Source organism: Plenodomus lingam, assembly GCF_022343315.1.
Source record: "Plenodomus lingam strain CAN1 chromosome Unknown contig_30, whole genome shotgun sequence".
NCBI classification, from domain to species: domain Eukaryota; kingdom Fungi; phylum Ascomycota; class Dothideomycetes; order Pleosporales; family Leptosphaeriaceae; genus Plenodomus; species Plenodomus lingam.
In genome coordinates this window covers 204,986-219,232 of record NW_027093945.1, presented here as the reverse complement: position 1 = coordinate 219,232, position 14,247 = coordinate 204,986, and the positions used below count along the sequence as shown (strand labels likewise).

Sequence of the window (14,247 nt, the reverse complement as noted above, 5' to 3'; positions counted from 1 at the left end):
CGCTTCGTCCGCATTGGTCAATCGCTTCCAACTACCCCACGCGTCTCGATTTTGCACCAATATTCACATTGTCGCATCCCCTTTTAGAGAAACTCAATCATGGCAAAGGTGCCAGGAGGACTGTGGAAACATCTCGTTGCAGTGCAGGTCTTTGGTGCGAATACGGGGGTTGGCAAGACGGTGTTTTCTACCCTGCTGGGAAGGCATTTGTGGAAAAGAGCAGGGAAGACGGCATGGAAAGTGCATTATATCAAGCCTGTGTCGACGGGACCAGCGGATGAAGCTGATGATAGGTGGGATGATGTGGTATTCAAGCGTGAATCTCAATGTTGACCGTGCCCAGCTATGTGCTCAAGTATACCGGCCAGCGAGTGACGACCCTTTTCAAATTTAAGGAAGCTGTCAGCCCGCATGTTGCTGCGAGGGGTGCAGCGTATATTGTGAGATGTCGTATCTGCAGCTTTGATCAATCCTAACATGTTACATGTCTAGCCTAGCGATGAAGAACTTGGCCGAATAGTCTTTAAGACTCTCCAGCAAGAAGCCAGCGCAATACGTCTGGATTCAGCGACGAGAGGTTTTTCTATTGTCGAAACAGCAGGTGGTGTACTCAGCCCAGGACCATCTGGCACACCCCAGGCCGACATCTTCCGGCCTCTACGTCTCCCTGCGGTGCTGGTGGCTGACCATCGATTGGGAGGGATTGCATCGACTATATCAGCGGCCGAGTCCTTGAAGATGCGTGGCTATGATATCGATGCAGTGGTTTGTTTTGACGATGAGAGCAAGTACCAAAACGCCGAATACTTGACAAAGTACTTTGGCAACTTGGGCATCGCGGCCTTTACATTGCCATGGATTCCTGTCATGACGGGCATCGGAGCAGGAACTGCAAAAGAAATCGAGACGATGAGCAGCTATTACGACTCGCGGAGTAAGGAGGAGGGTATCCATAGCCTTTCAACCCATCTCATCAATCGCCATGTAGCCCGACGGGAGCAAATAGATACCATGGCGGAGCGAACACACAAGGCCATATGGCACCCTTTTACACAGCACAAGCATGTGGGGAATGGAGAGGATATTCTTGTCTTTGACTCGGCGTATGGAGACTACTTCCAGGTCCGAAATACTGGCAGCGCAATAAAGGAAAACGACTCTCTGCTATATCCTGCCTTTGATGGCTCTGCATCATGGTGGACACAGGGTCTCGGCCATGGAAACCCACGCTTAGCCTTGGAGGCAGCATATGCCGCAGGACGATATGGCCACGTCATGTTTGCCGGCGCGACACATGAACCTGCTCTCAAGCTGGCGGAGAAAATGCTCAGAGACCTCGAGAACCCACGGCTAAAGAGAATCTTCTATACTGACAATGGCAGCACAGCCACCGAAGTCGGTATCAAGATGGCGCTCAGGGCAGCCTGCAAGCACTATGGCTGGAATGGTGCAAAAGAGCCTGTGGGTGTCCTCGGTCTTAAGGGAAGTTATCATGGCGACACGATTGGGGCCATGGACGCGTCGGAGCCTTGTGTGTACAATGAAAAGGTCGACTGGTATCGTGGCCGTGGGTATTGGTTCGACTATCCAACCTATAAACTAAAACAGGGGAGATGGATTGTCGAGCCTCCTGCTGGCATGGAATGCGACTTTGGTGCATCGCAAGAGTTTAACACCCAAGACGATATTTTTGATCTCTCTGGAAGAGGGCGCTCAGACCTATACGAAGCTTACATAAAAAAGACTCTTGATCAACTAATCAAAACCGAGGGCCGCAAGTTCGGCGGACTGGTCATGGAACCAGTCATTCTCGGAGCTGGCGGCATGCTCTTTGTTGATCCGCTGTTTCAGCAGAGTCTTGTACGCATCGTACGTAGCTACAACTTTGCACCTGATGCTCCACTATCGGCACCATCATCAAGAGACACGAACGCCTGGACAGGTCTCCCCGTTGTTTTTGACGAAGTCTTCACAGGTCTCTACCGCCTCGGTCGCTTTTCCTCGTCCTCATTCCTCCAGGTCCATCCAGACATTAGTGCACATGCCAAACTGCTAACTGGCGGTCTGCTGCCTCTCTCCATCACTACCGCTAGCGATTCTATCTTCCAGGCATTCTGGGATGATGCAAAGTCTGAAGCTTTGCTCCATGGGCACAGCTACACTGCACATGCAGTAGGGTGTCACGTAGCCAATACCAGCCTCGAGACAATGCAGCACCAGGAGCAAAGTGACCAGTGGAGCTCATTCGAGAGACAGTGGAAGACCGATCGTGAACAGGGTGCAAGGGTACTGTGGAGCATGTGGTCGAGAGACTTTGTACATCATCTCTCACACAACGAGCAAGTCGAACATGTTAATGCGCTGGGGTCGGTGCTTGCAGTCTCTCTCGTCGATAAATCTGGTTCTGGTATGTCGCATGATTGATCTGTGAAGCGATGTTGGCTGACCATCGTAGGATATACATCTTCAGTAGCCGTGGGACTGCGAGACGCCTTGCTTCATCACTCCTCGGTCTCGAATGTCCAGATTCATTCGAGGATATTGGGGAATGTGATTTATCTGATGGCAAGTATGACAGTCAGGAGGCGGGATCTTGAGAGTGTGGAGGCGGCGTTCAAGGAGAAGTTGGAGGCGATGGGAAGGGCGTGAGAAGTTTTAGTAGGTGGGCCCTGGGGATGGGGGAATGTTGAGACTGAGTCTTATTGCCGCTTCTGGATTTGATGGACACATTTACTATTAAAATGGTTATAAGAGAACTCATACGGTCCTATAAAGCGGGGGCCGCTGCATTCAAATACATGAAAGAGTTTCGTCAACGACTATGAAAATCATTGCACTATGGTACAAAACCGGTTTACAGTAGCCATATTTATCTAAAGTAGACTAAGAAGTGGTTTAGGTAGAAGAAGTAAACCTAAATAGGGTTTACTATACTATATATTCTACTTTTACTTCTACTTCTATTAATCTACTAGTATTACGTAGTAATAACTAGTTTCCTACTAACTATCTAAGTATTTTACCCCTCCTTTCTTTAATCTTCTTCACCACCTCCACCACCTCTACCACCTCTACTACCTCTATCACCACCTCCACCACCTCCACCACCTCTACCACCTCTATCACCACCTCTATTATCTCCACCTCCTATTAGTAAAAATATCATAACTTATTATTATGTCATATGTACGTATAGCGTGAAGCTAATCTTCTCTACCCCTTTTAGTCTTAGTTAGGTATTATAGCGTATAATAGAAATAAACCTACTTTTATGCTTAATTTAAACCCCTACTATAAAAGTAAACTACTACTTTAATAAAAGTAAACCACTACTTTAAACCTATTTATAGGTATACACAAGGGCAGTTTACACCTATATAGTAAACCCCTAGCGTACTATTCTATAGTAAAGAATTTTTTACCGTAGTGTTAAACATGTAACATACCCCACTACGGTACAAAACTGGTTTACAGTAGCCATATTTATCTAAAGTAGACTATAAAGTAGTTTAAGTATAAGAAGTAAACCTAAATAGGGTTTACTATACTATATATTCTATAAAGGTAAACTACTTTTTAGTTTATATATTATTAGTATTATATATATTAACTTTAGTGTCTATTTAAATATAGTTTATATAATATACCTAATTATAGGTTATATAGTAGATAGATATATAGCACCTAGGGGGAAAATTTAGTGTAGATAGAGGGCATATAGTAGGTATAATTTAGTAGGGTTACTATGCAGGAACTAGTACTAGTAGATACCTAGGTAGTATAGGCGTGCAGTATACTACCACCTAGGTACGCTATAATAATAACTAAGAGACTAGGTAGTATACCTAGTATATAAAATTATAATCTAAAATATCCTATAATAATAGGTTAGTAAGTTCTATAAAGGCGCCTATTGCGATAATACTCCTATATTATAGTATAGTAGTAATACTAAAGATTATACTCTATATTATAAATATTCTAGGGCAAGTTAGTTACTTATACTATATATATTATAGGTTTCTTTAGTATTATATTAGTTTAAAGTTAGGTATATATATATATTATTATATATACTATATTATATATAGTAGTAAAGGGGTAGTATAATATAGTAAGCGTGTGTAGTGTAGGATATATAGTGATATTATATTATATTATTTATATATACTAATATAGTATATATATATTATTTAACTTATATAGTTAGGACCCTCTTATATTATAATTATTTATAAACCTAGACGCTATTATTACTATTACTATTTTTTAGCTCTCCTATACTACTACTATCTATATAAGAGGCATCTATAATAGATACTCTAGTTTATATTAGAGACTGCCGTAATTTTAGGCCTTATACTCTAGAAGTATTTCTCTTATTACTATTACCTTTAGCCTTAGCTTTAGTTATATAGTTACGCCTAGCCTTTATATTCCTAACATGTGTATTCTTGCAAGTCTATATTAGTAGAGTAGAATCTAAAGTCTCTATTAGAGAGTCTATAATAGTATAAGGTTAGCGTTGTTACGTGTCTAGTAGTATATTATAGTTATCTTCTACAGGCGTGTTTTTATAAGTATCTATAGTAGAATTATTTAGTTAGGCTAGTATACTATATAAATAGGTTTGCTTTTATAGTCTTATATCTAGCTGTACTAGTACTTATTATAATCTAACACTACTAGCTAGGGGCACACTAACTATTAGGTTAGGATACTAACCCCTAAAAACGCTACTATTACTATCCTAGGCACCCTAGTCTTTAAAGCTAGTAATACTACTAGTATATTTAGATTAGGGTAGATATCATCTTTATATATATTTAATAGGATAGGGTAATACTAGCTTACTTATAGCCTATAATAAGTCTTAGTTTAAATATTAGGGAGTATTACTATAGAATCCTAACTAGGCTACTACGTAGTTATAGTATATACCTAAACTACTATAAATAAAGTTAGATATTAGCTACTAGTATCTACATAGACCTCTATATATAATAGACCTCCCTAGGCTAGGGCCTTATAGGATAGCAAATATTTAAGTAATTAGGGTAGCAATACTATTACCTAGTATAGCATAATTATATATAACAGCTCCTTTATAATAGTAAGATTAGTGTATTTAAAGAGGTAGATAATATACTTACGTTTTAGTTTAGAGTGTTAGTTCTTATTCCTATATATCTAGGTCTGCTATATAAGCTATTTTAATACCTATACTCTATTAAAATATCTAAAAAATAGATACTTAGTAAGGATAGTATCCTGTATATTAGTCTACTTAGAGTTAGAAATATAGCTAAATAGTTAGTCTTAGATTATATTAAAGTATATATCTATAGCCTTATAGATACACTTATTAAGGTTATTAATGCCCTTCTTACTAACTATTAACGTGTAGATCTATAGGGCAAACACTTTAGGCGTATATATTACTACCCACACTCTAATTAGATTATTGCTTACTAATTTTAGCTATAGGTAGACACTATATAGTTCTAGTATTTAGTATAAATAGGATCTTAAATCCTATATTAACTGCAGGATAGTATTAGGAACAAAGCTAGCGTTTATAGTAGATAAGGTTATAAGTAAAGCTAATATATTATAAATATATTATTATAGATAGAAAGGGTATATTATTATATACAACTTGTGCACTTGTTATATTATAACACGTACTAGTGTTATTACTATTACTTATAATATATTATCTTTAGCTATATCTTTATACTAATATACTTCTATAATATAGTTATTAAATAATAAGTTGTTGTACTATAGTTATGCTATATTAGTATAATAGAAGTATAGAGAGGGTGTGCTAACGTGTTGTATTACGTACGTGTGTAAGGGGTTAAGAATTAACTTAGAGTATACTAGATTATTATTATATAGATTTATATATATTACTATAATTATATTATTATTACTTATTATAACTAACGCTAATAAGTTATATTAGCTTACGCAGATTTATACTATATCCTTTTATTTACCTACTCCTCTATATACTAGAGTATAATAGTTATATTAATAGAGTAAGATATAAATATCTAGGAATACACTCTTACTAACCTATATTAGCTATATATAGTTTATGTTTACTAAAACGCAGTTGTTATATAACCTAGATTAGTATATAAGTTATACTAGACTAGGAATTAACGTGGATTAATATAGCGACTACAATACTATTTAAGAGGATAATATTGCAAGTTACTAAATTAAGGGGTAATAACCTATCTGCTATGCTATAGTATTCTAAAAGTAGGGTAATCTATCTTTTAGATACCCTATTAACTATACGTTACACGTTAATATATTTTCCTAGGCTAGGTATAGAACTAATATATATTAGCTTAGGATAGAAAATAGGGCTGTTATATACGTTAGTTAACTACTACAAGATATAGTAGTCCCTACTATAGAAAGCCTAGTTATAAAAGAAGAGGCTCTTTATCTTTAATAGTACGCTGTTAAAGTTAAGATTATCTTTATAGAAGCTTTTATTTAATTTAGTATTAATAAACTTATAATAGATATATTACGTGTAAGCGTAACGCAATAGGATATATTAAATAAGTATATTATATAATTAAAGAATTACTCCTTCCTATATAGATAAATCTAGTAGTAACTAGATAACCTATATAAGGAGAAATAGATTACCCTCCTATATAGTATCCTATAGAGAACTGCGTATCTATTATAATATAGCAAGTTCGTGTCTTAGATAGTATATCTTATAGTATAAAGCCCTTTAATAGTAGATAGTAATAAGCTAACTATACTATTAATAGGCTATCTTACCTAGACTACACTAGTTAGACTAGCTTTCTTTTATATAGAATAGTAGCAATATAGTCTTATAGCAGCCTAGAAACCTTTCTTAGAATATTCTTAGTCTATAAGGCTAACTAAGGCACAAGGAGGAGAAACTAATACTAAGCAAGGATTTAAGTAGAGCAGATTATCTAGGAGTAGCCTAAGCTAGTCCTACCTCTATTAGAAAGAGGTTAAAAGAGTCTCTATAACGCTTAAAAAGGCTACTATAAATAGTGTCTAACGCCCCTAATTTGCTAGCTTATACTTATCTATAGTAAGAAACCCCTTTAATTATATCTCTATTATAAAGTCTTAAGAGATAGCTAGGTAAAGAGAACCTTTACTAATAGCAAGTAAATATTACTAAATACTTAAAAGGAAAGAAAGACTATAAGTAATTAAGAATATAAGGTTATCCCCTAATACTATATAGAGATTAAGTTTAGGTAGTCTAGGCCCTACTACGCCTATAATAGTCTAATCTATACTAAGTATTACTAAAGATAGGTAGATAACCTATAGTTAGCAGACCTAAATAATTAGTCCTGTAGTCTAGGACTACTACTAAAGAGAGGCTACTCTACTTTAAATCTAACTAACTCCGCCTGCTAGTTATAAGTATAACTAGCGCACTAGTATAATTAACTATTCTTTAATATACCTACCTATATACTTATAATTATAAACTACTACGCCCTTAATAAACTAAAAGACTATATACTACTGCCACTAACACTACCTATTAGCCTTATTAAGGACAGGTATAACTCCTTAGCTCCTATAGGGGCATAACACTAGCGCTAGTTATACTATTATTTAGAAGCCTAAAGGTTATAATCCTTAGCCTTACTATAGTAGCAACTACTAACTACTAGTCCTAATTCTAGCTAAGATTACTAATTTAAAATCTATTAAATAACTAGTTAAGTAAAGTATTAAGTTTAGCTTAGGTCTAACTATCCTCTATAGAGACTGTAGATCCTTAGGAAGTGCAGGTGTATACTAACCTACTACTTATCTATTACATAAACTACAGGCTCTAGGAGCTTATTAGATAGTACTAAGTGTAACTACTGCTAACTGTAATAACTCTTATTACAGCGTTTATTAACTTAGAGGTGCTACCTATCTTAATAATATTAATAGAATAATAATATAGAGAAGGTACTACCTTATTACCTTAAGCGTAAGCACTTAATAGGGACGTCTCCCTAAGCAACGTAAAGATAGAGAGACGCGTGTATTGCTATAACTACTTATTAGGTAGACCTAAGCTAGTTTTAATAACTAGTACTGCGCCTAGTATAGTATCCTTACGCTACTATAACCTAGCTAGTATCTAGTATATCTTAATCCCTTTAATACTAACTAACTTAATAAAATAATATTAAGGGAATACTATAGGGACAAGAATAGCTAGTATAAAACTGTAGATACGTTATTAGATAGGTAACTATCTATCTACTAAAGATAAAGTTAATAGTATTAGGAGCGCTAGGTAGACTTGCAAGTTATTAATATATTAAAGTCTATAGTAGGATTAATTACTTATCTAAAGATATAACTACTATAGCCTTTAATAGAGTTACACTAATTAATAACGCAGTTAGACTGCAAGTTTATCTAAACTAGGTATTTTAGCACTCTATTAAGTAGCTTTTATAGCACTCTAGTAAGAGGCTCTAGATTTGCGCCCGTGTGGGTAACGTACCTAAGACAATAATTAGTAATCTATCTACTTACGTTTTAATAAGGTAAGACTTAGTTCTACTAAGATAAGCAAAAACTATAGGACTGCGTAGATAACAAGCAGCTTAATTTAGCCTAGTTAAGGAGTAGCTTTAGATTTACACCTGCGTAGGTAATATACCTAACTATAACTTAGTAAATTATCTATTTACTTTTAAATAAGGGAGACTTAGTTTTAGTAATATAGATAGCGTGTGTAGTTCTACGCAGTTAATAAGCGACTTAACTTAGCGTAATTAAGGAGTAGCTTTGTATATACGCCTATATAGGCGATATACCTATCTATAAGTTAGTAAACTATCTATTTATATTTAAATAAGAGAGACTTAGTTCTATTAAGGTTTTAGAGACTTTAGAACTGCGTAGCTAATAAGTAACTTTAATTAGCATAGTTAATAAGTAGCTTCGCATGCGCGCCTCTATAGGCAGCGTACCTAACTATAACTTAGTAAACTATCTATTTGCTTTTAAAAGAGGGAGACTTAGTTCTATTAGAGTTTTAGTAACTTTAGGACCACGTAGCTAATAAGCAACTTTAATTAGCGTAGTTAATAAGTAGCTTTAATATAAGAGGGGAAGAAGAAGCTATACAAAGAAGGTAATAGGAGGGATTAATAAAGTAGATAAGGGGATAGGGGTGTTAAGGTTATAGAGGGATACGCTAAGTCGCTGCTTAATAGTAGAGTTCTATAAGGTAGATTATGTAGTAAAGGTAAAGTAGGCTTCCTAACTACTATAATATTGCTATAGCACGTAGGATTAGATTTAGAGGTTTTTAAATTAGATATATATTAGTATTAATATTATAGTACTATTTATATAGATAGTATACTATCTAAGTTACTCTAGCCTATCCTTATAAATATAATCTTACTAAATTTAACTCTAGGATCTAATTAGGTTAAGGAAAGAGCTATTCTAAACTAATTAATTTAATATTATAGGTTCTACAATATAGCTATAACACTCTTTACAATCTAGTAGGATATATAATAGACGTAGACTAGTGTGCTTCTCTATACTATTTTCAAGGTAATAGTCCTAAGTATTTAAGTTAATAATCTATTAAAGTTAATTATCTATCCTAGAACTAATATATTTTAAGGCAAAATCTCCTAAGTAGAATAGAATATAGGCGTAGAGTATAGTGTTACGCTTTACTCTTAAATAGTTATTAGTCTTCTAAGCAATTATATATCTATACACTTAAATATCCTGTTATAGAAGTCTAATAGTAATAATAAGGTTAGAGGTTTATTTATTACAAGATAGTTATAGAAAGTTGCTATAGCACAGTTTGTCTTGTTAGAAGAGTTAGCTTATAAGCTTAGCGAGTTTCCTTAATTAGGTGCAGTTTAGACAGTTGTTCTAGTGGTCTTAACTATCGCGATCGCAGTTGTATACTACATCTTTAATAGTATTATTTTAAGTAGTAGGTAAGATTAGGTCTAACTTATAGCAAGATAAACTATATCTAGTACGTCTACTTATAGTAAAATAGAATATATAGATATGTAAAGTAGAATACCTATATAGTATAAAAGAAGATAACACAAAGTCTACTTTCTATACTAATGCGTTTATTATAGTAACTATAATAAATAGAAAACTTTATAACTCTACTAATACGTATATAGCTTACTAATACTTATATTATATAGTATAGCAAAATAGTAAGTTCACGCTACTAAGCTATTATACTAGAAGACTAGCATAATTATATTATAGCTTATTAAAGGAATATACTATAGTTTAGATTAGACACTACTATCTATATTTATATATCTACTATCTATATCCCTAAGTGCTATATTAACGTAGAAACTGTTATAGATAGTATATAGCAGGTAATTACTACCCCTTACCTATAAATATGTAGTTAATTGAACAAGTTCTAGTGTTATTATTATCTTACTCTATACTAAGGTGCATACTACAAGGTAAATTAAAAGTATTATATATAACACTAGCAAAGGTGCTATAAATAAAATATTCCCTTTACTACCACTAAAGATGCTACTATACTACAGACTACTAGCTACCCTGCTAGTTAACTATTACACCTTAATAACATATAAGGAGTACTTTATATTAATTCTTCCTATAATTCTACTAGTAATTCTGCTAGTAATAGTATAGACCTAATAGATAACTATAACAATAATATATAACTTGCGGACAAGGATAAAGAGGTTCTATACCTAGAGGACTTTTTAGGGGATATATAATAGTAAATAGGATATATACTATATTATAAGTAAATAGAGCGTGTTTAATACCTTTATAACACCTCTCTTAATATATACGCTATATTTATAGGTACTCTATATAAGAAGTTCTAAAAGATATAATAAACTTTAAAGAGATGCTATAATATTAATAATAGTAATACTATCTACTAGGGGCAGCATATACTATATACCTTATTTAAGGATACTATAACTCCTCTATCTATTAATTGTTGTGCTAATAGGTGCGTAGCCTTTACTAGCCACCTTAACACTACTTATACGTGCCTATCCTATAGTAGAGCTTAGTATAATAAGAAAGGTAAATTAAAATATTAATAGTAATATATCCCTATACTTCTACAACTATGTATCTAGTATAATAATAGTTATTAGTTATATTAATTAAAGGTATATTAGGTAACTTTTAACCCTACTAGTAAATATACTTTACACTAAGACGTGTATAATAGTAACTAGTTTTAAGAATATAGTAGGAAAGAATACTTCTAAGACCCTAGGGATCTAGCTTTATAACTTATATTAGACGTGGTAGGTATAGTAAAGAACCCTAAGAAATAATAAAGTATTATACTAGTAGTACTATATGTGAAGGACTTAGGCTTATGCCTAAGCCTGGGTCTAACACAAGACGGACCAAGTCTAACACTACTACTAAGCGAACACACTAGACACCTATAAAAAGGCGTGGAGGGCTTATCTCTCCTTTAAGATACTAAATATTATTATTAACGCTTATTGTATTCTCCCTTAAGGCTAGTCTATAATATTTTAGTATCTTCTTCTAAATATACTATAATAGTAATAAGAGATAGACGCGCTAGATATTTAGAATAACTAGGTGCAACCTAATATAGTAGAAAGGCTAATATAATAGGTCTATAGATTAATAGAATAATAGGCTTAAGACTCTACTATAATAGCTATACTATATTAATAAAACAAGGAAATACGCAATTAGATTCTATCCTAACCCTCCTCTAAGCCTGCTAGGTTTAATAACATGCTACCTCTGCCCTCTCCTGCCTTATATTATAAACCCTTCCTAGTTAGCTTGCTATATAATAGCACTAAGGTAAACTTCTCCTTCTAGTAAATAACTATAGAGTTTAAACTGCGTGCAGATAAGGTCTTTATTAGGGATAAGGAGGCAAGGTTTATATATATTTAGTCCTAGTTATTACTTATAGTCTAGCGCGCTATAGCACTATACTTTAAGGATAGTATACGCAAGCGTTAGGATATAAGCAGGTTTCTTAACTACCTAGTATTCTATTATAGCAACTATTATAGGCAGGAGCGCGCCTAAGTTACATTAGAACACTTATATTAGGGCTAAAATTAGCCTTTTATAGAGTTCTTTATAAATTTTATACAGCTCCTTATATAGTTAGGAGGTTTATACTAGGATAATAAATAGAAGCTTTTATAACTTTAGTAATCTCTTAATAGTTATATGCGCTTAGTTTCCCTTAATAGGGGAGTCTCTAGGATAAACTATAACGTAGCTATAGAGGAATATAAGATAATTATAGTAGATATTAAAATAGCCTCTCTAGAACTAGGCTTTCTTTAGGCTAGTAAGTCTAAGGAACCCTAGTAGAAGTCTAACTTAGATTAGGATAGCAATATAAATATAGTAGAAGTAGTAGCCTTATTAAGTGCACCTACTAAACTACTAATATTACGCCCTAACTAGATCCTACAGGACCTATTTAACGCATAGAAACTAGCAAGGGTCTACACCTAGTGTAGATAGGGCAGTTATTTTATGCGTGCATGCCTTAATACCCTATTGCTATAACTAGTAGGTGTTAAGATAGTTGCAGCATTAGCAAGTAGCCCTAATTTAGGAAACTAGCTGCCCCTAACTTTAGGCTAAGTTAGGGGTATAAGGAGGACACTATAATAGAGGAATTATTAATAGTAGAGGCTATTAAGTGTCCCCTAGATATTAAGGCTAGGTTAAATAATCCTTCTTTCTTTATTCCCCTCCTCCTAGGTAGAGTAGAGAATATGCAAGCAATAGTTAATTTAGGGTACTAGTGTTTTAGTGTAGTTAAGGAAAAGTTAGTAAGATAGATTAGTAGGAACTTTATTAATATTCCCCTATAACCCTTATAATATACCTAGGGAATTGCTAAGAGTACAAGAATTTTATAGTTAGTAGTATTAGACTATAATTTAGATAGTTAGCAGTCTTAGCTTTTAGCTTATATAGTACCTAGTCTCTCCTATTAACTAATACTAGGCAGACTATAGCTGTGTAGAGAGGGCGTTGTTATAGACATTCTATAAGGTAAATTAATAATTAGAAAGGTAGGAAATATAGTAGTATAAGAGAGCAGGAGATGCCTATATCCTACCTGTATCTCTACTATCTTAGGTTTAGTTATAGCGGGGTTGCTAAATTAAGGATCCTAATAGGAAGATATATAGGTACAAACCTTTATAATAAATATACTAGATATTTTATAGGTAATATATAACTTACGCCTAATAAAATATCTAGGAAGTAGTAATAAGGGAGGTCCTAATAACATACACACTATCTATATTACTAGTAACACAGTTCCCTATAAACCTAAGTATAAAACTAGAAAAATAAAGTTGCTACTAGAACTACAAGAGTTTAAGGACCTGTTTAACAAAGAGTTAGTAAGTAGTTTACTACCTTATTAAGGTAGTATAGATTACTATATTTAGTTAATAACTCTCCTAGATAGAACCTAGCCTAACCCCCTATAGGGTCCCCTATACCCTATATTGCGTAACTAATTACTAGAACTAAGAACACAACTTACTAGATTAATAGATAAGGGCTAGATCTAAGTAAGCTCTTCTATAGCTAGAGCTCTAGTGTTGCTAGTAAAGAAGCTATTAGGCAGTTAGCGCCTTTATATAGATTACTAGATGCTTAATAGTATAATAATATTAGACTAATACCTACTACTACTTATTAAGGAAACTTTACGCACACTATCTAGCGTAAATTAGTTTATAAAAGTAGATATTCACGCTACCTTTTATAAAGTTAGAATAGTAGAAGGTTATAAGTTCTTAATAGCTTTCTACACCTAGTTTAGGTTGTATAAATAGTTAGTATGTCTGTTTAGTCTTAGTAGTGCGCTATCTACTTTCTAATAATATATTAATACCGCGCTTATAGAGTTACTTAGATTATATATAATAGCCTACCTTAATAATATCCTAATTTATTTAGGAGGAGACTAGGTTAACTATATAGAAAAAGTAAAGCGTGTACTTACGTTGTTAAAAGAAGTAGGACTACACCTAGACTTAGAGAAATGTGCTTTTAGTGTTAAGGAGGTACGCTACCTAGGCTATATTATTAAGGCGGGTAAATTACTTAGACCTAACCCTAAAAAGCTTAGGGTAGTATAGGAATTAGAAT

The 14,247-nt window shown here is 33.8% G+C and overlaps 1 protein-coding gene across 1 annotated transcript; it reads left to right on the top strand.

Annotated features, from left to right (window-relative positions):
• Positions 1 to 99: 99 nt before the first annotated feature.
• On the top strand, positions 100 to 2,649 carry IAQ61_008350 (uncharacterized protein; the record flags this gene model as incomplete). The annotated part of the gene is made up of 4 exons (XM_003838340.1): positions 100 to 293; positions 344 to 440; positions 493 to 2,407; positions 2,456 to 2,649. The coding sequence occupies 4 exons, from the start codon at positions 100 to 102 to the stop codon at positions 2,647 to 2,649; spliced, it is 2,400 nt and encodes a 799-aa protein (XP_003838388.1).
• Between the last annotated feature and the right edge of the window lie 11,598 nt (positions 2,650 to 14,247).